The sequence below is a fragment of the Xyrauchen texanus genome, chromosome 8 (assembly GCF_025860055.1).
Source record: "Xyrauchen texanus isolate HMW12.3.18 chromosome 8, RBS_HiC_50CHRs, whole genome shotgun sequence".
Lineage (NCBI taxonomy): Eukaryota > Metazoa > Chordata > Actinopteri > Cypriniformes > Catostomidae > Xyrauchen > Xyrauchen texanus.
The window spans coordinates 32482755-32508109 of NC_068283.1; the positions used below are offsets into that span (position 1 = coordinate 32482755).

General features: G+C 38.6%; 1 protein-coding gene across 3 annotated transcripts in view; it reads left to right on the top strand.

Moving 5' to 3' along the window:
- The window catches only part of LOC127647681 (voltage-dependent L-type calcium channel subunit beta-1-like), a 57662-nt gene that overhangs the window by 1116 nt on the left and 31191 nt on the right, over positions 1-25355 (top strand). For all 3 annotated transcript variants that reach the window (XM_052132090.1, XM_052132088.1, XM_052132089.1), the window contains exon 2: positions 8739-8825. In XM_052132090.1, the coding sequence (XP_051988050.1) occupies positions 8739-8825 (87 nt within the window). The remainder of the gene's footprint in view (positions 1-8738; positions 8826-25355) is intronic.

Consider the following 25355-nt stretch of genomic DNA (forward strand, 5'->3'; position numbering starts at 1 on the left):
AAAAAAAAAAATCCAGAAATCACAATGTATGATTTTTTTAACTATTTATTTGTATGATACAGCTGCAAATAAGTATTTGAACACCTGAGAAAATCAATGTTAATATTTGGTACAGTAGCCTTTGTTTGCAATTACAGAGGTCAAACGTTTCCTGTAGTTTTTCACCAGGTTTGCACACACTGCAAGAGGGATTTTGGCCCACTCCTCCACACAGATCTTCTCTAGATCAGTCAGGTTTCTGGGCTGTCGCTGAGAAACACCCTCCAAAGATTCTCTATTGGGTTTAGGTCTGGAGACTGGCTTGGCCACGCCAGAACCTTGATATGCTTCTTACAGAGCCACTCCTTGGTTATCCTGGCTGTGTGCTTCGGGTCATTGTCATGTTGGAAGACCCAGCCTCGACCCATCTTCAATGCTCTAACTGAGGGAAGGAGGTTGTTCCCCAAACTCTCGCAATACATGGCCCCGGTCATCCTCCCTTAATACAGTGCAGTCGCCCTGTCCCATGTGCAGAAAAACACCCACAAAGCATGATGCTACCACCCCCATGCTTCACAGTAGGGATGGTGTTCTTGGGATGGTACTCATCATTCTTCTTCCTCCAAACACGGTTAGTGGAATTATGACCAAAAAGTTCTATTTTGGTCTCATCTGTCCACATGACTTTCTCCCATGACTCCTCTGGATCATCCAAATGGTCATTGGCAAACTTAAGACGGGCCTTGACATGTGCTGGTTTAAGCAGGGGAACCTTCTGTGCCATGCATGATTTCAAACAATGACGTCTTAGTGTATTACCAACAGTAAACTTGGAAACGGTGGTCCCAGCTCTTTTCAGGTCATTGACCAGCTCCTCCCGTGTAGTTCTGGGCTGATTTCTCACCTTTCTTTGGATCATTGAGACCCCACGAGGTGAGATCTTGCATGGAGCCCCAGTCCGAGGGAGATTGACAGTCATGTTTAGCTTCTTCCATTTTCTAATGATTGCTCCAACAGTGGACTTTTTTTCACCAAGCTGCTTGGCAATTTCCCGTAGCCCTTTCCAGCCTTGTGGAGGTGTACAATTTTGTCTCTAGTGTCTTTGGACAGCTCTTTGGTCTTGGCCATGTTAGTAGTTGGATTCTTACTGATTGTATGGGGTGGACAAGTGTCTTTATGCAGCTAACGACCTCAAACAGGTGCATCTAATTTAGGATAATAAATGGAGTGGAGGTGGACATTTTAAAGGCAGACTAACAGGTCTTTGAGGGTCAGAATTCTAGCTGATAGACAGGTGTTCAAATACTTATTTGCAGCTGTATCATACAAATAAATAGTTAAAAAATCATACATTGTGATTTCTGGATTTTTTTTTATAGATTATGTCTCTCACAGTGGACATGCACCTACGATGACAATTTCAGACCCCTCCATGATTTCCAAGTGGGAGAACTTGCAAAATAGCAGGGTGTTCAAATACTTATTTTCCTCACTGTATATACACACACACACAATATTAGTAGAGGGTGATATAATATTAAAATAGTGTTTTATGTCTTTTACACTCAAATTGTTTTAACAATTAGTAAGTTTATGCATTTCAGTTTCATTGCAAAATTCCATAAAATTCTAAATGTGTCATTTTTAACAAAATAAAGGAATAACATTTTAAACAATCCGTTTAATAATTTGTGTGTGTGTGTGTGTGTGTGTGTGTGTGTGTGTGTGTGTGTGTGTATTAAAGGTTAATTAATTTAATTTAATGGAATTATGCCATGATATTGAAATGTGTAAACCTAAAAATATTTGTTTAGTGTAGGAACATTTATTTTGCCATTTTTAAGTTTCTGCCTTTTCTCTATTCTGTGGATTATTTCAGAGGATGGATGATGTTTGAATGTACACCTGTTCCATACAGGCCAATCATCATCCTGTCCAGCTTTTCACTTTGGGCTCCAGCACGGCTTATACTTGATCGGTGTGTAGATGGATGTTTCAATGGTGTTTCTGATTGTTAGAGCTGTATTTATATAATGGTTTTATATAATACAGTAGCGTGAATGTGTGACCTGTGCTGTAGAGAGGTGCTCTATCTGAATCATGTCTATACATAGCTGTGAGGAGGTGGAATGATGAGAAGGGAGTGTGCTTGTGTGTATGTGAACAGGTTGTTTGGGTAAGTACAGAAAAAGTATTAAGTCTCCTAGTATTAGTTTAATTTTGTCATTTTGAAAGATGAATTTGATCATAAATTAGAATATAAATTTGATTAATAACCCAACTTTTCTCTGTCATATTTTCTCTTCTTTATTCGTCGCTTTTCATTGTTTACTGTGATGAATTAGTGTTAACACTGTGTAGCTTTAAAATCCTTTCCCCTGCCCCATGGCACAGCTTTTCCCCTTAATTACCCAATTAGCCTCATTGGCTGTTGGTCAACAGGAAGTCCCTCATCACCAAAGCAATGCATCCCTCCTCCCTCCCTTGACATTTTGCTGGCCTTTCTCAGATCTAGTTTTGCCGATCCATTTTTTTACCTCTCACAAACCTTTTACACTAAACAGTTTCAGCTGAAAAGGAATGGTTGATAAATCTAAATAAAAAAGTTATTTTGTGTGTGTGTGTGTGTGTGTGTGTGTGTAAAGTGGAAGTTAGCCTCTTGTACGCAAAAAGATGCAATACAAATTAATGTACTGTATAAAAGGATTGAATTAAAGTTGTTAATTAAGCATGTAGAAACAATTAAAAAATATTACAAAATTACAAAATATTCAGACATATAGGCCTACAAATAAATAGAGTTGAAGTCAGAAGTTTACATACACTGAGGTTGAAGTCATTAAAACGCCTTTTTTAACCACTCCATAGATTCAATATTAGCTAATTGTAATTTTGGCAAGACATTTAGGACATCTACTTTGTGCATGAAACAAGTAATTTTTCTAACAATTGTTTACAGACAGATTGTTTCACTTTTAATATCTTATATATTAAAATATATCTTATAATATTGTTTCACTATATCACAATTCCAGTGGGTCAGATGTTTACATACATACGGAGTGGTGGTGGCGTAGTGGCTAAAGCACAGGGCTGTTAATCAGAAGGTCGCAGGTTCTAACCCCACAGCCACCACCATTGTGTCCTTGAGCAAGGCACTTAACTCCAGGTTGCTCCGGGGGGATTGTCCCTGTAATAATTGCACTGTAAGTCGCTTTGGATAAAAGCATCTGCCAAATGCATAAATGTAAATGTACATACACTAAGTTGTTAACTGTGCCTTTAACATTTTCATCAGAAAATGATGTGAAGCCTTTAGACAAATAGCCAATTACTTTCTGATAGGAGGTGTACCTGTGGGTGTATTTTAAGGCCTACCTTCAAACTCAGAGCCTCTTTGCTTGATATCTTGGGAAAATCAAAAGAAATCAGCCTGCCTGAATGTACAAAGTTCATCTGTAAAAACAATAGTATGCAAGTATAAACAGCATGGGACCACACAGCCATCATACTACTCAGGAATGAGACGCATTCTGTCTCGTAGAAATAAACGTAGTTTGGTGTGAAAAGTGCAAATCAATCCCAGAATAACAGCAAAGGACCTTGTGAAGATGCTGGAGGAAACAGGTAGACAAGTATCTATATCTACAGTAAAACAAGTCTTATATCGACATAACCTGAAAGTCTGCTCAGCAATGAAGAAGCCACTGCTTCAAAAGTGCAAATGGGGACAAAGATCTTACTTTTTGGAGACATGACCTCTGGTCTGATGAAACAAAAATTGAACTGTTTGGCCATAATGACCATCGTTATGTTTGGAGGAAAAAGGGTGGGGCTTGCTAGCCGAAGAACACCATCCCAACCATGGAGGTGGCAGCATCATGTCGTGGGGGTGCTTTGCTGCAGGAGGGACTGGCATCATGAGGAAGAAACTTTATGTGGATATATTGAAGCAACATCTCAAGACATCAGCCAGGAAGTTAAAGCTCTGTCACAAATGGGTCTTCCAAATAGACAATGACCACAAGCATATATCCAAAATTGTGGCAAAATGGCTTAAGGACAACAAAGTCAAGGTATTGGAGTGGTCATCACAAAGTCCTGACCTCAATCCAATATAAATTTCTTGAGCAGAACTGAAAAAGCGTGTGCGTGCAAGGAGGCCTTCAAACCTGACTCAGTTTCACCAGTTCTGTCTGGAGGAATGGGACAAAATTCCAGCAACTTATTGTGTGAAGCTTATGAAGGCATCCCAAAATGTTTGACCCAAGTAAAACTATTTAAATGCAATACTACCAAATACTAACAAAGTGAATGTAAACTTCTGTAAGCCAACTGGGAATGTGATGAAAGAAATAGCTGCAATAAATCATTCTCTCTACTATTATTCTGACATTTCACATTCTTAAAATAAAGTAGTGATCCTAAGACAGGGAATGTTTTCTACGATTAAATGTTAGTAATTGTGGAAAACTGAGTTTAAATGTATTTTGGCTATGGTGTATGAAAACTTTTGACTTCAACTGTAAGTAGTTTGAGAGTGCAGGGAGACTGATTTGATTATGGCATTCACAGTATGGGACGCGAGGTGGTCGCTGTATAGCTCTTTTTACAGGCTTCGTTAGCCATGAGTCTCTGATTGGTTGATCTTTCTCTGCAGGATTATGGGTAGTGTAGTTATTCAGCACAAATCTGCCATTAAATACGATTTTCCAAAATGAATTTGAAATAATGCTTTTTTAATGCAAATAGTGGGTTTATCAGAAGCATATACCAATGATTTGTAACGTCTGAGCCCATGGTAGGACTGTTTTTAAATGGGTCATGCCATGCATTTTGATTTTTACTTTATTATTTTCCATGAGGTTCACTTATAATGTTAGTAAAGGTTTTGGCAAAAAAACAGTCAAAATAGAGTATTAAATGACCCTTTTACACCCTTTCGCAGGCCCTCTGTCTGAAATGCTCTGTTTTCTGTGCTGTCTCCTGTAAGATTTTAATATTCTGTATTATGATTGGTTTACACCTTTCAAGTGCAAACAACGCTAGCCAACACTCACGGAACTGTTTATTCCAAGAATAAAAGAATCAACTAATTGCACTCAGTCCAGATAATCATTGATAGAAACATGCTCCAATTTATGTGACCCACACAATCAAACTACTACAGTTGTTCTGACTGAAATAACAATTGAAAACTAAACAAAGTCAGCATACTGTTGCTCCCAAATACTTACAGTATTAGGCATACAAAAACAATATTTGGTGTTACAATAATGCCTTATAAAGCTGAGAACAGTAAAAATAGTCCAGACTATAGCACAAGCTGCAAATGTGAAGGGTTAATATATCTGTATCCAGCTGTGATGGACAGTCAGCATGGCGGTTGGCCTCTGTAGTGTGGCTGATTCTATATGCATCCAAAGTAATGTGAAATATGGGATAATGGACATCCCAATGTGTTCATTTCAGCCAAAATACAGGATGTCCTGGCTAAAATGAGACAGATGAGACAGAAGCCACTAGTGTATACTACACTATTTGCTTTAGTTACACTCCAAGCTACACCCTCTTGCATAATACAATTATTTAATCTAACATCAACATTTTGTGAGCAATTAGGTTTTTCTTTGGTAAGTAACCAAAGCACAATCTGCTCCACGTTAGAGTACTGATCATAGTTTACTTTGCAATAAAAGTGTATGACTATAGAAACATCAGAAACAGTAGTATTAATTTGTTACATTCATGTCAATATAGTTGCCACTGCTTTTTCAATATAAGTCTCTTTTCAATAGAAGTCTCTCCAAGTCTGAATCATAATAGTTTCAAAAGAATCCTTAGAGAAATGTGCCGAACAAAACATATAATATCACACTGATGCAATCCGGAACTTTGTTTAAATAGGAGACTCATTCCTAATGTTGGGATCCTTCTGAAGGTTATGCAGCAATGCTGTTTTTCCACAATCAGGAACAAACAACGTCTGTGGACCTTACTTGACATTTTAATATTTTCATTGGTTAAAAGCAAATTACAGTAACAATATTACCATTTTCCAGTTTAACTACCTCAGCCGCTCTATCAATTTACAGTGACAATTATGTATATTGTTTAGGTGGGACTATTCAAATAAACACCCCTTTCCTACGCCACTATGGGGCCGATATCAAAACGAGTCATATTTGCAGGGTTGAACAATAAATGCTCTTTTCAGACTGGAGAGGAAGTTTTGAGTTCTGAAACTTACAGTATGTTTTTATAGTACAATGACCTCTTATATTTCAAAATATCTAGAAAAATTTTATTCCTCATGACATGACCCCTTTAAAGGTTTTTAAGTTATTGCTATAAATCAATTCCCCTATAGAAAAAAATATGGAATTTGTACTTGAAAGCAGACTGTTTTGCTCTATTATGCCATATTTTGATGTTAATCAACATTAAAAGACTATCCATACATATTTGTGTGTGGTTTTGTTCTTTCTTTGGTGTTAAACAAAGGCTATATATTTTCAGTTCAAACAGAGGTCTGTATAGTCAGACAGTGGCCTGAGAAATGTTTAAAGAGCTTGAAATCTTGAGTGGCCTGTAAAATGTTAGAAACCAAGAGCTAGACACATTAGTGACAAAGAAATGACCTTGTGGGTTGATTTATGTACTGTTGTTAGGAATAAGCTTACAGTTTGTTTGTGACTGTTTATGTTGTGCAGTTAAAGTAAAGAGAATCCGTCTGTCGCTGAAGTTATTGTTAATCTTCCGTCTTACTCGAAATATGTGTGAAAGTGAATAAAACCCATTGTTGTAGCACCTCTACTGTTTATTTCACCAGACAATTGCTGCAAAACATCAACAAGCAACATAAAACTAATTTTGCAAAAAGTTAGTGATATTAAAGTGATTCTATGAGACCAGGTTGTCATTGGCTATGTTCACACAGTCATTGGGATTGACAACCGTATTTTTTAAAAGGTGAGCCTCAAAATGTTTACAGTTGCGGCTTGAATACTGTCTGTATGAATGAATAACCAAAGTCACAACCTTATTATATTCTCCCAAAAGCCTTGAGTAACACCTGTAACCTTAGTGACAGACTGAAGTAAATATCAACGATGGGGACGACAATAACTCCAGAAAGTTTTATCACAATTGCCTTTATTAAATAAACAAATGTGATCGAGGCATGAGTTCACCCATCAGATCATAATGAATCGACAGCAGCTTTGACTGCATTTTAACCAAGAGCAGAGCTCAGCATTTGTTCTGCGAGGCTTGTGCACATGAGCAGCTTTGGTGGAAGACAGCTGCCGGGTCTTCGGAAGAGACACTGCTCATATCTCCATCTCTGTGAGTTAATTAAACTCCACAAGAAACACACGAGAGACATACGTTTACAGAGCACTGTGCCACTCTCATAATATGGTGTAATAGACAACTAGTTGTCCAGTGTGGTTTCGTTGACAGAGCACGTATTTGCTGAAAATGCAGTTATAAGTCCTGAAAATTTACACATTTCAGTTCGGTTACAGAATGCAGCTGTCTCTCTCATAAATAACTGAACTTTGTGTAGTATTAAGCATTCAAATAGAGGACTGACTACCACATGCTGCTGCTGTATGAAAATGGCCATTGTGTGCAATGTATTTAAATTTGTGAAAAAGAAGTTTAACTAATCCATTTGCATTGGGACTACATGAATACTTTTCTTTGGCATTAACATAGCACTACTGAAACTGGGCAGACATTGTGGCATAGTTTCAAATTTCATGTTATGTTATGTGTTTTTGAGCAAGATGAGTAAAGGAGGAGACTTGTTAGTGTAGTAGTACACAGAAATGCACAAAGCCATCACACAAACACTCGCAAAACCTTGTTAATTCTCCATCTTTCACCTACTCCTTCCTCATTTTATCATGTGTCATGAGGATAGTTATTATATAGAGTAGAGTTAGACCGATATATCAGCTTTACTGATTAATCTTTGCCAGTAGTTGCTTTTTGAACCATCGTTATCGGCAAAAATCTATGGCAATCGTTTTTCTGTCATTTCAGAAAAAGAGTGCCTGATGTGTTCCTATAAACGTCATGCTTTATTCACCAAATCTTGTTTTTGGGATTTGAACAATAAACTGCATCTGGGATTTTATTCATTTAGGCAAGGCAAAGCTAAGCAAGGCAAGACAAGACAAGGAAAGCACATTTCATTCACAATGGCAATTCAAAGTGCTTTACGTAAAAATTACTTGTGAAAAAGGATTTTGGTCTCGTTGTCTATGCCCTTCATAGTAAGAAAAAAATATTTATTTTTTGACATTCTATAAATCAATTATAAAAACTCTCGGCCGATTAATCGGTTATCGTCCTTTCTCACCACCTATACCTAACCTATATCAATTTTCTGAAAAATACAAATATTTGCAGATCCCTTTTGTGTAGGTTTTGAACATATTACAGTGTTGCCTGTTCCATCAGGATCTTTTAGTGCAACTAAACTCAATCAGCCTCCTTGTGATCTCCATGGCAACGGAGTCTGGCGCCTATGAATGCTACACAGAGGGCCCTGCCGAGGGCAGCCTGGCAATTGGCCAATGTCCAGGCCAACCAGTTTACAGAGTCACAGAGAACACAAGTGGACATGCGTAATTATGGGTAATCATATCTGGACACAGAGGCAGGATGTGGAACCCATAGAATGTGAGTGGACATGTATTGACAGAAGTGTCCGTTCTTTGTAACTGACCTTAATTCCTCTCTTTCAGGGAAAGTATGCAAAGAGGAAGAGCCGTTTTAAGCGCTCAGATGGCAGCACCTCATCAGACACAACCTCCAATAGCTTCGTCCGACAGGTAAGACAGACAGTTCTTTTCAAGTATCCCATGTCTCTCACTCCTGCATGTTCCGCTTTTGAATCAATAAGGACAGACTGTAATCCAACAGCCATTTTAAAACAGTTGCAGTCATTATGAATAAATGAACGTTACACTTAAATAGCTCTTTTCTGACACTACACTCAAAACGAATTACATAATGAACAGGGGACTCTCCGCAACAACCACCAGTGTGCAGCATCCACCTGGATGATGCGACGACAGCCATAGTGCGCCAGTGTGCTTTTCGGGTACATCCCTATAATTCTTGACCTAGTAGATCTCGGCCAGTCGAAGAGCTTTGATGATTGGTTAAAACTAATCGTGGCTGTGGTTTTGACTTGACACTATTTATTTACAATCGTGCATGCCAGCTGAGGAGATTTTATAATTTTCAAGCCCGTCTCTCTGAGGCTATGGTAAAAACAATGTTTCAACAGAAACAACCTATTTAATGACGTGTCATCTGCCTAAGAGTTGACGAACTTTCGCAAAATCACCCTCAACTAACTAATCTTACTGCTCGTACTATTTCTGCGGTAGTAGGCATACTACCTGAGTGAGAGAGAATGGAAGATAGAAAGGGACAGAAAAGCCAGAGCATGAGATGCCATTGAGAGCTGGGAGACTGGCCTAATGGCCTGTAACCAAATCTCCAAGAGCAGAGCCCAGAGAATAGAGCCAGGGAAAAGAGCGGAAGAGTAAAGAGCCTGCCTAGAGCATAAGTAACAATCCTTTTTATCCCTTCAGAACACCTTCAACCCCCACTGTACTCAAGTTGTGAACACTTGTCAAGCCCCAATACACAAACACTGCAGCCAGTAGGCTGATAGATCACTATCGGCACACTCTGGAACACATAAATTAATTTTTTTGTTTCAACCCTTCATATTGTTAGAAATGTTTATTATTGCTTAATGCATTCTGTTTCACATGCTATTTGAAAAAATAGTAGGCAGTAGACAGTGTGCAGTGATTGCAGTAGGCTAGTATTCCATTTTGAACATAGCCATCATCTTTTTGTAGAACTCATGTACACTTGACGTTTTAAACATGGTTCCTGTGTCATGCTGAAATGTGTCCTCATATCCCTAAGCCCTCCTCCCAGCCCCTGCTGAATGACATTTGCCTATCTGCAAGGGGTGTCATGCTAAAATACCTCCTTCGTGCTTGCCAGAAGGGGAAACTTTAGCCCCCTGCGCACACTAGAAAGATTGATTTCCCCCAATTCTTACGCTCTCACATACATATATGGGAAAAAAATACTGTAGATTTTTTTTACCAACAGTGCATTGAATGTGCAGTATTAAGTGATTCTTGCCTTTTATAGCTTTTAATTTAAACAACCCCCTACCCCAAGTGTTACATTTTGTCACGTAACTCATCCCACACCATTTGTAGTAAGCATATGAATGATAACACAAGTTGTGTTTGTTAAGAACAGGTGTGGTAATACCTTATAGGCAATTTTCACCTAGTAGAGGATAAAACAGGTGAAAAGAAATAACATTTACTTTGAAAGAGGAACCTGAGCCAGAGGGAACAGAATATCAGAATCAGAATCAGCTTTATTGCCAAGTATGCTTACACTGTCTACAACAATACAAACAATACCAAAAACAGCAGCAAGACATAGGTAATTAAAAACAGAAAAGAACACAAAATAAAAAATATATACGTACATACACTCACCTTCATACATACCCACATACACACACGTAGTGCAAATCTAATACAATCTGTATATAAAGAACAAAAAACTGTATATTATGTACAGAGCAATGTAAGTAATGGCAGAAGTGGATATGTTGGATAATATAAATTAAAATTAAAATTAAACTGTGTATTGCACATAAATATTGCTCATAATTATATTTATATTATATTATTATATAATTATATAATAATATTACAGGCTCGTTTGAAAACAGGATCATAGTAATTTATATATGTAGAATACTAAAACCAATGCATAAAACCCAGTACATTCATATTGGTTGAGGTCTAAATCCCAGTATTTAAAAATAATAGCCATTATGACATGATGTTTTTGTGGTAATTTTCCTTTATTACAATTAAATTTGAGCAAAGGGGAAATGAAAAGGGCATTATAATGATACAAATACCTCAAAGGGATAGTTCACATAAAAATGAAAATTCTGTCAACGTTTACATACCCTCATGTCATTCCGAACACAAAAGGAGAAGTTTTAAAGATTGTTCACTCTGCACTCTTCCACACAATGAACGTGGATGATGACCAGGTGCTGTCAACCATCAAAGAAGTTGTCCATATGCCCAATGCATTATATTACAAGTCTTCTTGGAAACGAGAGCTTTGTCTTATTCGCTGAAATATTGCCATGTCAGTTGTTGTCACCATTTAATTTCATTGTATGGAAAAGAGCAGCTTGGACATTCTGCTATAAATAATTCCTTTTGTGTTTCACAGAAAAACGAAAGAGTTACAAACTTCAAAAGAGACTGTCAATATTGTAAATAATGACAGAATTCAATTTTTTGTGTGAACTTACTTATTCCTTTAAAGAAAAACCTGCTAAATATACACAATAAAAAGAACATATATTTTCTTAGCTGTGATTTATTTTGTAAGCATGTGTTAGAATCTGTAAGGCTTTGTTTCATTTAAAGATTAGGATGGACAAGTTGCAAAAAACTAAAGACATGTACATGCCAAGTGCAGAGACAGAAAGATTAAGAATATACTGTATAGAGCTGTTTCAAGCATGTAGCTTATACCATAAGATGCTCTGTAAAGAAATCATGAATATTTATGGTGTTCGTATAGTAAACATTTGCCTGTGTCTTCCCCCTCTTTGTCAGCTGAAAATATGAAAACCTGTGTATGCCTTGGTCTCATTCACACCCTCACATATACACATATGAACAAATACACACACACACATACATGGATTTGCTCTTATACTAGCCAGGTTGCCATGGTGACAGGGCCGCAAATCTCCCCAGCAGGCTGCACAGTCGGAGGAGGAGGCAAATGGATTAGTGGGCTTGTGTATATATTGTAGGTGCATGAGTGTTTTGTTGCGTGTGTGTATATGGGTCAGGTTTTGCCTACATTGTGGGGAACAAATGTCCCCACAAGGATACTTAAACTTTTAATCGGCTACAATAAAAAACAAAAAATTCTAAAAGGTTTCTGTGAGGGTTAGGTTTAAGGGTAGAGAGTTACAAATATCATCTTAGTATAAAAAGAATAGAAATAAACAGAAAGTTATATATAGTATTTTATTTTAAAGGTTGTGTTTCTATTTTATTTTCAATTTGTCCTTTCAGTTCAGTTTAGATTTCAATAGCTTTCACTCAATGACTGTTATCCACACTTATACATTTTTGCCTCTCATCCACACTGAAATTACGTTTTCCTGTTGAGTGTTTCGAACGCTTTCCATTACCACATACTTGAAATGATAATGATAACTTTAGGAAACTGAAAACAGTTTTCAAACTTAAATAGATTAGTGTGGATGTGGTCTTTTGTGTGTGTGTGTGTGTGTGTGTGTGTGTGTGTGTGTGTGTGTGTGTGTGTGTGTGTGTGTGTGTGTGTGTGTGTGTGTGTGTGTGTGTGTGTGTGTGTGTGTGTTTTCAATAGTTTCAATTTAGTTTTTAGCATTTCAGTATGTCTAGTTTTAGTGTTTTAAAGCTGCCAAAGTCATTGGGCTCTATTTTCATGACCGCACTAGGCACAGCACAATGCGATTTTCATGCCATCACAAAGCTCAAGTGGGCTTGGGTGGGAGTGTTTGCGCTATCTGTGTTAATTGTATGTTAATGAAATGTCACAAAGCACAATTTGCTATTTTCCTGAAAAATAGGTCATTGCGCAAAGACATTTCAGGTCTACGTCTGTTTTCAGTGCAAAGTCCAAACTCATTTCCTACATTTGCAGTTTGGAGATTCCACTATTAGGTGGTATTAAGTCCATGTCCAAACTCTGAAAATATAGTGGGACATCACAGCTGTTTCTGTTTTATGAAACGTTTCATTTGTTTTGTCTGTATGTTTCAATAAATTAACTTCATTTTTAAAGGACAATCGACCGGTAGAAGTGAAGTGCATATAATAATCCTCAGCTTTACCTGAAAGGCAGATACAACCACAGTTAATACTAGCCATGATTTGTGTGTTACTTGATAAGAATGATTCATATTTACATTCCCAGTAACTTAACATATTCTACATCCAAATCCTGGCAAGACCCACAGTTTCCTTGTGTATAATTGGACCATGTCACTGTCATAGAAATATGCCTGACATTCCACAAGGACGTAGTTAAAGCACAACAGAACGTTGCTTGACAGGATATGGACTATAAAATAAGAAGCAGACAGGGCAGTAACCGGAGAAGAACCTCAGAATTAAATTGCACTTGACCCATCCCATTAGCGCTTTGAGCATGCAATTTTGCCAAACCCACTTGCGCCTATAATTATTGCATGCTTGCACAAAAATACCAAAACATTATGGCCATGCCCAATGACTTTACGCATGTGAATTATCGCATAGCACTCTTAAAATCGGGCCCATTGTGTTAACTAATATAATTTAAATATATGCAACTTATTACCTCATTGTAGTGGTATTTTTATATTAAATGAAGGTGGGTTTGTTAAGGTTTAAAATTTTAGAATATACTGTGTATCAAAAACTATTAACTGTTTTTTATTTAGTTTTGAAGTCATAGGCATGTGTTTTAAGTTTATTCAATTGTGTTACTTTTTCTTTTTATTTCAGTTAAAAGAACAAACATATGTGTTTTGGAAGTATTTTGTATGTGTTAATTATTGGCAAAATTGTGTGGTCGCAAACAGCTGGTGTCATATATCAGTGGCAGACATACACAAACAAAATATTGTATTGCGATGAGTTAATGGGTGTGGCTCTCCAGCCACTGTTTATTAGAATGAGAACTGGAATAATGGACCCTGTAACCTAGAGGGCTCTCCTGATGGATCAGTTTCTAATTTTCCCATTATTTTTGGTGCCGTTAGATCAGTGCTCTGTCATTTTGGCTCTGAGGCTGAGTGCTACTTGGCTCTCTGATGACTGGCTGGTGTGTTTGATCATGACTTCAAATGGCGGCTGCACAACAGAACATCACCTCACATTTACCTTTATGCAACGGTCACACCAGATGCCACACAAAAGCTGCCACCCGCTAGCTGCTTCGGTGCATGTGTGTGTGTTTGTGTATGCGTTTGCATGAGGTGGTTACTGTATCTGTTTATTTGGTTTGGATGCCTTTTTCTTATTTATCTCTTTGCCTTTGTTGCCAACAAAATACAATGGTCACAGATATTTAAAATGTGTTAGACAGATGAAGCAAAATTTTAAAAGCGTTTTCATGTCAGGTTTAGTTGGGTCTACAGATGAAGAGTACGGTTTCTGTGCCACTAGTGTTATCAAGCTACAAAAATTAAAACAAATTATGAACACTGCCCTTTACCATTGGTCAGACGTACAGATAGTCCAGCCCCAATCTCACACCATTGGTTGAGCCAATCAGAGGTGGGTAGAGTTGCCAAAAACTGTACTCAAGTAAAAGTAAAAGTGCTAACATTTAGCTAATTACTTGAGTAAGAGTAGGAAATTATCCAAATAAAAAATGACTCAAGAAGCCATTCGTTACTTTCCATTATATAATACACATTTAACATGTATTACAGAATTATTATTATTATTATTATTATTATTATTAATAATAATGGAAATTCTGTCATCATTCACCATCAGGTTGTTCCGAACCCGTATGACTTTCTTTCTTCCATGCAACTCAAAAAGGAGATTTTAGACAAATGAAATATAAATCAAATCAAGACCATGTTTTATTAATGCCTACTTTCACTATTTCATAGCTTTTAGTTGTTAGTTCAGTGTAGTTACAGTTTTCCAGTGTTGAAAGAATTTAGATCATTAGTTCTGTACACAGTACCACTACTCCCTAAACGTAGAATACGCAGCCTGCATATGGCACCAGATGCAGAAATGCTGTCTGTTTGCCCTCCAGTTGCCAATTACATGTTCGGCAGAGCAAAAGGCATTTACATTTAACTTGGATGTTTACATGGATTTATACTGTTAATCAGCCCAAAGTAGCTGTGATAGTTTCCATTACCCCTGCAAGGGTGTGGGGATAAGTGCATAAATACTGCGTATGACATGCGGGACAATGCGCATTGATATATTGATACAGAATCACCCTAAAAATTACCATCACAATGACACAGAAAAGCCTGTGTTATCATTAGAGCCACAACTTACCTCAGTGTGCTGCCTTAAGATGGAGCTACAATTTTAATCTTGAAATATCTGCTTGTCTTGGTGTTAAATTAAGTCATTGCATGACGAAACTTGACGAAACTGCTTTTTTCACTGTGAAGTGTGAAGAATGTTTTTCACTTAGTCTGAAGAGCTTGACTCTGCAACAGTGATGGACTCGCTTGAGTGACAGTCTGTGACAGTGCGTGCAGCTATGTGAACTTCCGCTGTTGTAAAAGTCCCATTCAATAATCTCTCAATAAATTACTCATTAATTAAAATTAAACCAGTGATGTAATGACAGGAACATTTTTCATTAGAAATTTACTTGAGTGAGAGTAAAAATAACACACTTTTAAACCTACTCTAAAAGGATTTTTTTTTTTTTTTTCAAAAAGTTACTCAAGTAAATGTAGCATGTTACTACCCACCTCTGGAGCCAATGTTGCAGTGTCGGGCTGTTCAGATCCTTAAAGGGATAGTTCATCCAAATATGAAAATTCTCTCATCATTTACTCACCCTTATGCATCCCAGATGTGTATGACTTTCTTTCATCTGCTGAACTCAAATAATACATATATATATATATATATATATATGTATATATATATAAATAAAAATCACACACATTTAAAACTACACATCTCTCTCCTCTTCCCCTCCTTGAGAGCCCTCCAAATATGCCCTATTGTCCATTAAACAATTCCAAGCTTCCCTGTCTCCTATATGACATTTCTTAGAATGCCGTCACCCTGCCCATCTCTATGCACCACTCCTGAAATGAGGGTGCCCCAGCCGGTAGATTAATTTTGGAGTAAAATTAATTTAAATGTAATGAAGCCCACCTGCCCACATTGCTCAAAAACCTTTTTATTAAAGGGTCAAAATTAACTCATTTAAATCACTAATTTTAAATTAACTAATTAAATCACACAAATCTGATGGGAATAAAATTCCTAAATACGTAAAGCCCTGTTTGAGCCACTGGAAGGTGCCTAGCTGAAAAGCCGTTACTTGGCAATATGCTATCAGAGCAAAAGCTTCAGATTTAGACTGTATCCTGAGAACTTAGAAAAGGAATTAATAATTCTATTGAGGCCAGGCATAGATCCAGTGGGGTCGGAGACAAATAATAAAATATAATCTGTGGAAAGCAAAAGCTTATGCGCCATACCTCCCACCACCACCTCCTTTCTTATCGTGGCTGCTAATGGTTTGAATTGTAGATGTTCACTATTAGTGTAATGTCTTCCTTGCTCTTTCACGAGCCAGCACTATATAAAAATACCCCATATTTTTCAACTTCCTGTGGGGAAAGGTGTGTTTCTAGAAGAAATCCTTTTTAATGGGGTGCCCCAAGCCATTCAGATTCCATGTGGAGAGAGACAATCCACTCATATTAACATTTGACATTTTGGCATGTAAGGCATGTATTTGTCAAATAGATTGTGTGTCAAAAACAGGATTATAAAGACTACATTCCAACATTAATGCACATTAATGAACATTCCCCAGAACCAAAAAAACATGTGCATTAACCCCGTGGACAACATCGCCAACTGGCGTCCATCTCTCCAAACTCAAACAGTCCATGTACACCTACGAAAGCCCCTGTGACAACTTTGCCGTCGGATTGCTCAAATCTATAAAACTTTCTATACAAATTTTGTGTGACAGTATTACACAGCAAAAGATAATCTATAACTCCAGCCAATAGGCAGAATAAACACAAAGAGCGTGTAGCTTCATCCATATAACTGTCCTAAAGGTGTATTATTCTACAAAATAAACTCCAGTCACTAGGTGGAACCAGTACAAAAAGATCACGCAGAATCTGAAAACATTCAAGCGTATGATCAGTGATCTGGCCCACCCGGCGGCAACCTGAGCACCACAACATGACCCACTCACTCCATTGACTTTATGAAGTCAATGTGAATGTTTTATGGCCATCCTTAGCATCTTTTCTCAATTTGGCCGTGAATATCAATGCAAAAGCAACCTTCCGCTGATTGCATTCCTTGAATCGATCACATTTCTCTCTTGTCGATTTCGCAAAGTCTGGGAATAAGAAAATGCTGTGATTCTTCCAAGAAAGCCTTCCTTTACTCCTCGCCTCACACAACACAAGATCTTTATCGGATGATCTCAGAGATTTGGCCAGAAATGATCGAGGCCTGTCTCCCTCAGAGGCTCACCGAGCCAGAACCCTGTGAGCTCGCTCGATTTCCAGCATATACCCTATTATACCGAGCTGACTCGGAAAGAGCCATTCCTGGCTTGTCCAGGAATTCCACCATATTCTGTCCCTCTGCTCCCTCCAGGACTCTATGGACGATATGGACGTTATTCTGCCGGCTACGGTTTTCCATGTCCTCTGATTTCTCCCAGACACGCTCCAAATCCACCTTGGTCACTAGTAGATTAGCAGATAATTCCCTCTCCGATGACTCCAGATAAACGATCCTTTCTCGACATTCCCCACTCTTGTGGCCACATCAGTAAATTGCGCTTCCGTGGCAGTGATCAATCGACGTATAACAGCTAGATCCTCCAAGTCAGCAGCGACTTTCGTCAGCATTGCCGACATGTTCTGCATCTCTCTCCAACCAAATCAGCTCCCAGGCCCACGGCCTGCTGCTCAGGGGTGTCAGCCCGAGCACGTAAGTGTCTTTTAATGTCTCCAGTGCCCAATGATTTTGAATTCTTTGTCATATTGTCCTTCTAGAACAGTTGTGGAACAGAGTGTATCGAATCTCACTTGTTTATGTCATTAAAAGATATCAAAACCAGCAAAGTGCGCAGAGCTTGCCGTTCACACATCTGATCCTCTCATGGTGTCACGTGACCTCAATCCATTTTAATAATATTAATGATCATTATAAATGATATCCAGTGTAGTATTAGTTCTAACAAACTGATTTTCTGATTGGTGTGGATGAAGGGGTACTTGAGCCTTTGTGAAGGGGCTGTGGGGGGTACATGAGACAGACAACATTGGGATACATCGGTGTTGAGGCTCTTGAGGGTCAAAGGTAAGATTGCCCTCTAGTGGTTTTTACAACCAGATACTACTCGATGATTTCAGCATATGTCTGGTAATGTTAGGGTCTATATATTATATATTATTATTTAGTTTAATTGCACTCTGTTTAAAGGTATTCACTTAGTAGATGTTTTATGCTAAGCAGGTTACAAGGATGGTCATTTTTAAAATACATGCTCATGCTCATACAATCAGCATTTTCCACTAGGCTGTTGGTAGATTTTAGAACTGACACAACGCTTCTGATAATTGTTATCATGGTTATCATGATAATGGCTAAATATTGCATGACTGATATATAAGTCTATATCACTATTAAAAATGACTCATTCTGGTGACATAAGTAGGCTGCTTTGCTAGAGGAAGTCAAGGTGTTGAAGTGACTGACTGAACACATGTGTAGGCTCTTCATCTGACAGGCTCAGTGAGTCAGGTGCCATTCTGTCATGGTGGGGATTGCTAAAGAGGGTCTTTCACTTCCTCCTCCTTTCATTCTTTTTCTTTCTTTATTTATTTCTCTCTCTCTTTGGCTGGCATTTACATTTCTTCTCTTTCTGGTGCTCAGCCCTTCATACAGAAGCTAAACATGAAAGAGAGAGAGTGAGAAAGAGAGAGAGATCTGCCCCTGCCTGCCACAGCTAAATTTAACCCCCCAGTCTGCAAATGCAGCACAAGTCCTGCAATTTGACCCCTCCCCCCCCCATTCTCTCTCTCTCTCTCTCTCTCTCTCTCTCTCTCTCTCTCTCTCTCTGTCATTCCCCCCTTACAAACTCAGTACAGGTTTCAGCTGTGTATTTGTGTATGTACTGTATGTGTGTATGTGGGTGTCAGAATGACACAGGAGGGGAAGATGGGGGTGTTGAAGTTAGCAGAGCAACTTGCCACTCTGTGACACACACTTACATTTCCCTAGATATTTTCTGAACACACACTCCCATCACAGCTACACTCACACTCACCCACCCTTGTGTGGCACACACACATCTTGTTTTGTGTGGACTCGGATCTTTGGGTGTGACTCTGTGTTACCGTGGCAAGGAGAGAGTGCCATGGAGACGAACGCACGGATCCATAGGCCCACAATGGTAAGAAAGACCTGGAGTTTGTGTGGGGATTAATTATATGTACTAATGAAACTGTGTTGATGTAAAAAAAAAAAAAACGAATTAACTGCCTAGGACATAAAGATATTTTCAATTATCCATAGTCTTTTTCCTATTCAACCCTCTCTCTACATCTCTCTTTTCTTTCATTTCTCTCTCTCTCTCTCTCTCTCTCTCTCTCTCTCTCTCTCTCTCTCTATCTATCTCTCTGCTGCCATTTGATTCCATTTTGGGCTGGGCAGCTGCTTAGGCCTGCTGGGTTTAAATTAGACTTCCAGCACCCCTCAAGGATCTCGCTCCTACTGGATAACCTGACAAAGGGCTCTTTCCCTGGGTTTCTTTCCAGTCTTGGCACCCATGGAGTATGGTGGTCAAACAAAACCACATATGCCAACTAATAGAGCTTCCTTTGATTCAGGTCATTATGGAATGCTAGCAAACGCCACATTGTATTCACATTTGTATGTTTGCAAAATTAAAGGTGTAAAAAGCAGGCAAAACTGCTAAAAATAGATAGATTTGCCCCTTGAAGGTCTCTGTGTTGTTCTGTCTTTTCTGAGCGCTGAAGTAAAGCAATTATCGTTAATAATTTGCACTTTACAAATTCATCCCGTTATTAATTTTATCTGACTCCAATTTTATATTAATCTGATTTTTAAGTTGACCTCTAATTTAGATTAAGGCTCTAATTACTTTCTGATCATTCTTTTATTTTAATCTTTTAAGTTATTGATTACTCTAAATCCTCTTCTATTCATTTATATTTTGATCAGTTTGTAATGAGATTCAAACTGATAGTCTTTAAGTGGCTTCCTCCTACATTAAAGCTTCAGTTATGATATAAATGATTCTTAAATGGTATTCTCCTGCTCGGTTCCTCCAGAGCGGTTTCTTCTATTTTAAAGACCCAGTATTGATATAAATGATTTCAGAGGAATACAGAATAAATCAAAAAGTAACAATTTATTTGCCAGATAAAATTTTCAATTTTAAATTCAAGTCAAAGAACATGGCAGTTGAGAAAACTACATGTAATTGCAAAGCATGGGAGATCTGAATGCAGATTCCTGTTATTAAATTTACACACATTGAGGTGTGGGATCATCTGACTACAGAGAACCCTGAGCTCTGGGCCAGCTTTTAATAAATATCCAGACAGAATACACATTGTGTACCAAATGGTATCCTTTGAACAAAGAGAATTTGGGGGTTAATGGGTTCTTGGCTTCCTGGTGTTTAGCCTTCAAGGAGGGGGATAGACCTCCAGAATTATTCAGTATTTGGCAAAGACCTTATAACTTTGTTGTCATTAAATTTTACAAACCTGGGAAAAAGAGCACTATACCAGACACACTGAGACATTTTAAATGATACCAAACATGTTACTAGTTACATTATTTGTATACATCAGATCAGATCAGATCTTAGGTGAGTTTGAGGTGATTCTGAGCTGAAGGGGAATGGATGAGGAGGAGAGGGGAGAGAATGGGACAGATGTGGAAGGGCAAAAATAAGGTGTGAATTTGCAGTCTTCGCTGAGTGGGGTGTGGTGCCTCAGGAAGAGTTGCTAATTGTGAGAAAGTTCATTTGTTGATTTTTTCAAAGATCATACATTTGCTCTTTGCCTTTGAATGCATACACATTGGCACCCTGCCTTACAAAGGGTTCTTAAAGGAACTTTTTTGGCATGGGACACAGGGTTCACACAGTTATGAAAAACCTGGAAATGTTGAGGAACTTATTAGATTTTAAGGCCTGGAAAATTAAATTAATAATTGGAAATACATTTTAAAAAACAATGGAAATTTGTACATTCAAAAAATGTTCTAGTTATGCTTAGCTCTAAAATATTTTATTGGCTAGAAATTGTTCTTTACAAGTGCAATCTGTAATAAATTATTTTAAAAATATACTTTTACAAAAAAATATAATTACAAAGGCTGGTCGAAAGGTGTAGTAACCCTGTAAATAAATTCTGAAAAGTATAAAAAATCTGAAAAGGGTTAAAACGTCTCTGATTGTGTCCATGTGATTTGTCATACAAGATGAGGTCTAGTAACAATGAGCCTTATAAGCATTTCATTTATTTGCTGTACTACATGCAAGACTGTGAAGGAAATCGTCTAGGTTACTGTTGTAACCTCCGTTCCCTGATGGAGGGAACGAGACGTTGTGTCAAAGAAGCGACACTAGGGGTCTCTCTTGAGAGCCTCGCGCATCTCTGAACTTGAGAAAAGGCCAATGAGAAATTGGCAGACAGAATTTGCATGTCCCTCCCCCGGACATACGGGTATAAAGGGAGGAAATCATGCGTCTGTCCATTCAGGTTTTACACTGTGGCTCGGTTCAGCGTTTTGGCTTGGAGAACACAACGTCTCGTTCCCTCCATCAGCAGTAACCTAGACGTTCCCCATCTGTCGCTCACTTTGACATTGTGTCGAAGAAGTGACACTAGGGGTCCCTATTCAATCACGCCATGCGCTGAACCGTGTACGTGCGCTGCTGATGCAGGTGCGGCCAGGCAGTTGCATACAAAAGCGACAGGCTGCGGCAGACTGCACGTACCCTCCCCCAACGCCCATCCACAAATGCTGCCTCATTGTTCCAAAGAAAAAATAAGAATGGACAGACGCATGATTTCCTCCCTTTATACCGTATGTCCGGGGGAGGGACATGCAAATTCTGTCTGCCAATTTCTCATTGGCCTTTTCTCAAGTTCAGAGATGCATGAGGCTCTCAAGAGAGACCCCTAGTGTCGCTTCTTCGACACAACGTCAAAGTGAGTGACAGACGGGGAACACTATGTATTTGTGTAGGCAAAGTTTAAAAGTGACTAAAGCTTGATTAGCATCTACAATTGATAAAATGAATTAATTTAGAATTTTTTTAAAAAGACCTAAAACAGTCTTTTTACATTTTTATGATGAATAACCATCTTTTATGACTTGGAATTTTCTGGTTTGATAGAAAATTTGAATTTGAAGTCTGCTCATTACTCTGGAAATATATTCACCTAAAATGCGCTTTGTGTAGTAACATCTACATTAATTTGTTTGATTCAGGTAATACATTTTATTTAACTTCACTGAATCAACCCTAATGCTTAAGCCATTAATTATTATTTCTTTAAACCCTTAATCATTTGAATGGTTAGATTAGTTAGAAATAGCTCCTTAAGGCAACAACTTTTTATAGTGTAGCATCTTAAATTGATCATGTGAATTTAATTCATTTTTTTTTAATGTTAGACTTAAGATTGGTATGAAGAAAAATGTGTAATCAAATGTGAAGCCTTTTTTCTGAACAGATTTAGTCTCCCAATGTTTTCATAACTCTTTCTTATATTGTCATTCTGGGTGTCTGGCTTGTCAAATCTAAAGTATTTTTGTTAGATACAGTTTGGGTGCCTAAAATTTATCTGGCCTTAAAAGTTTATTTTCAATATTTTTAAAAAATTCTGTGAAGTAGAATAAAACTTTGATTTATTGCTTGAAGTGGGGAGTCTTAATGCTCAGGATTGTGGAGATAGTAAATGTTGTTTTAACAACTTACATGAGCAAACCAAATTCAGGGTTTATTGAGCAGCATCTTAATATTTTCTGTAGGGGTCAATGTATTCATACAGTACATTAATATTGTTTGTTTGTTAAATCTGTGCACATGTCCTCACCATTATTGGTCATTCTGTGAAGACTGTTCAGGAAGTACCCAGAACAATTCAGTTGTCCCAAGGTCACTGTTGTGCTTTTGGAACAAATTAATTCAGAAGCGTATGTCTTTATTATACACTTCTGAAGGGACGTACTATTTGTTATTATTTACTGTTACACTCATAGATCAACTCTGTAAATGGTGAAAGTATGACGTCTGACACAAACAGCATACACTGTTCCTCTGCTTGTCAGTTTTAGTTGCCAAACCTTTTTAAAATATGCATTTATTCTGTGTTTCTTAAAAGAATGGTTCAACCAAAAATGAGAAACACAACATAAAATTTGAAATTTTAAAGAATGTACTGGTCACTCTTTTCTGTGCAATTACAACAACTTGAGATTTCAAGAATAAAAAATAAGACAGCAAAAGCACCATAGACAGAATAGTGGTCCATACAACTTGTGTTAATCATATGATAGCTTTGTGTGAGAAACAGACTAAAACTGAAGTTGCTAAACACAAAGATACTAGAGCAGTGATGCATAAATCAGTGGACCACATTTATTATACTTTATGGAGCGTTTGCATCCTTTGTGAAGCATGAAAGCTCCAGTTTCCATTCAATGTAACTGCACTGAAAAAAATTGGCCAGTACATTCTTAAAATTTTCTCCTTTTGTGATCTACGGTTGAAAGAAATTTTTTACGGTTTTGGAATGACATTCAACATATTCCTTTGATTAATAAGAGAAAACCTCCCCTCCAGCCTCTCCTGCAGAAACGAGAGCACTGATCCAACTGCGAAAACACCAATTCACGAACAAGCGCCACTTCAGGTCATAAAGTTGCCTGGTAGAGGGAGCTTTGGTTGGTTGATCATGTCTACGATAGCAGGTGGTAGACCACTTAGATATTCTGCATCCCGTCCAGGGGCCAGACATTCCGGAGGTTCCAGAGGTCGGGTCGTGAATGCGAGGAGTGTGAGATCCGAGAACAAAGTCTGTGCGGGCCAGATGACCCAGGTTGTGGCTGTGAGCGGCGCCCGGACCTGAGGAACCGATCATCTAGCTGTGAGGACTGCGGGAAGGACAGAGGGTTCCAGTCCAACCCCACGCAAGCATGTTGGCCATTTGGGCATCAGCCTCAGACTGGGCAGGCCGACTCGAAGGCAGCAGCCCAGTCGAGTCTTCCGCGTCAGACGCTGGGACACTCTCTGATGCAGCAGCAAATTTATCATCCAGCTCGGCTGGTCCGAGGGAGTTGTCGGACTGGCTGTGAAGCGAGCCGCTCTCACCTAGAGTTGGGACGGAAGTCAACGAGTGTGCCGGGGGCGGTTGGTTCGTCAGGATTTACCTGGCAAAATCGAGCCTGCTGCCATCCCCAAATCACCTCCATCGCCAGCTGGGTCATCCTCAATCCCGTGGGAAGAAGGAGTGATGCGGGGGGGCGGCTGGAGTGGCGTTCCTTTTTTAGGAAGGAAAGCCGTGACCGCAACGTTGCCATGGTTAAGTTCTCGCAGTAAGAACAAAACCATCCACAAACGCCTCCTCAGTGTGATCGTGGCCCAGACACACGAGGCAGCGTCTATGACCGTCAGGAGCGGAGCGATATCGACTGCATACAGAAACTACACAGGCGGAAGGGCATCTTTAAAAAGACGTATCCTGAAAAGAATGTTCAACGCCTGCTTTGTGTGCTCTTTTAGACAAAATAAACTCTTTTAAAGAAATACTCTCTTTTAGAAGCGCTGTCGAAGGGCCCTGGGGCAAAGCTGCACTGGCGTGCAGAGAAGGATAAAGCCACTGATATGTGCCGTAGATCCAACAGCAAATGCTCTGCAGAGGTGAGTGGAACAGAAGTGATCTTAGCTCCCTGATCGCACAACCGCTCTGCACGATTCCCTCCTTTTATACCCGTATGTCTGGGGGAAGGACAATTCTTGTCTGACAATTTTTCATTGGCCCTTTCTCAAGTTCAGAGGTAACCGAGGCCTTCAAGAAAGACCCCTAGTTTCGCTTCATTCGACACAACATCAAGTGAGCGACAGGCTGGGAACATCAGAGGGAACCACCATAATTAATTTTAATCATTTTAATCTTCATTTCTGATAGAGAGGCCTAGTTGTTACAACTAATCATTCCACACTGTGGATATGTATGTGTGCTTGTCTATGCGTGTGTGGGAGAAAATATTTTTAGAGCTTCCTCTCCACCTCTCCCACACATTCCCTTTTTTTCTTTTCGTCCTATTTTTCGCTTTATATCTTTCTCCACTGGCCATCATCTTCTGGCATATCTTTTGTTTCTTTCCCTGCTCTGTGTTCCTGTAGTTTTGCCACTGATGTGTTGACTAGCGTGAGACTGACAGTGTAATTGATGTACAGTGTTCACGGGCTGTTTCTACACAGCC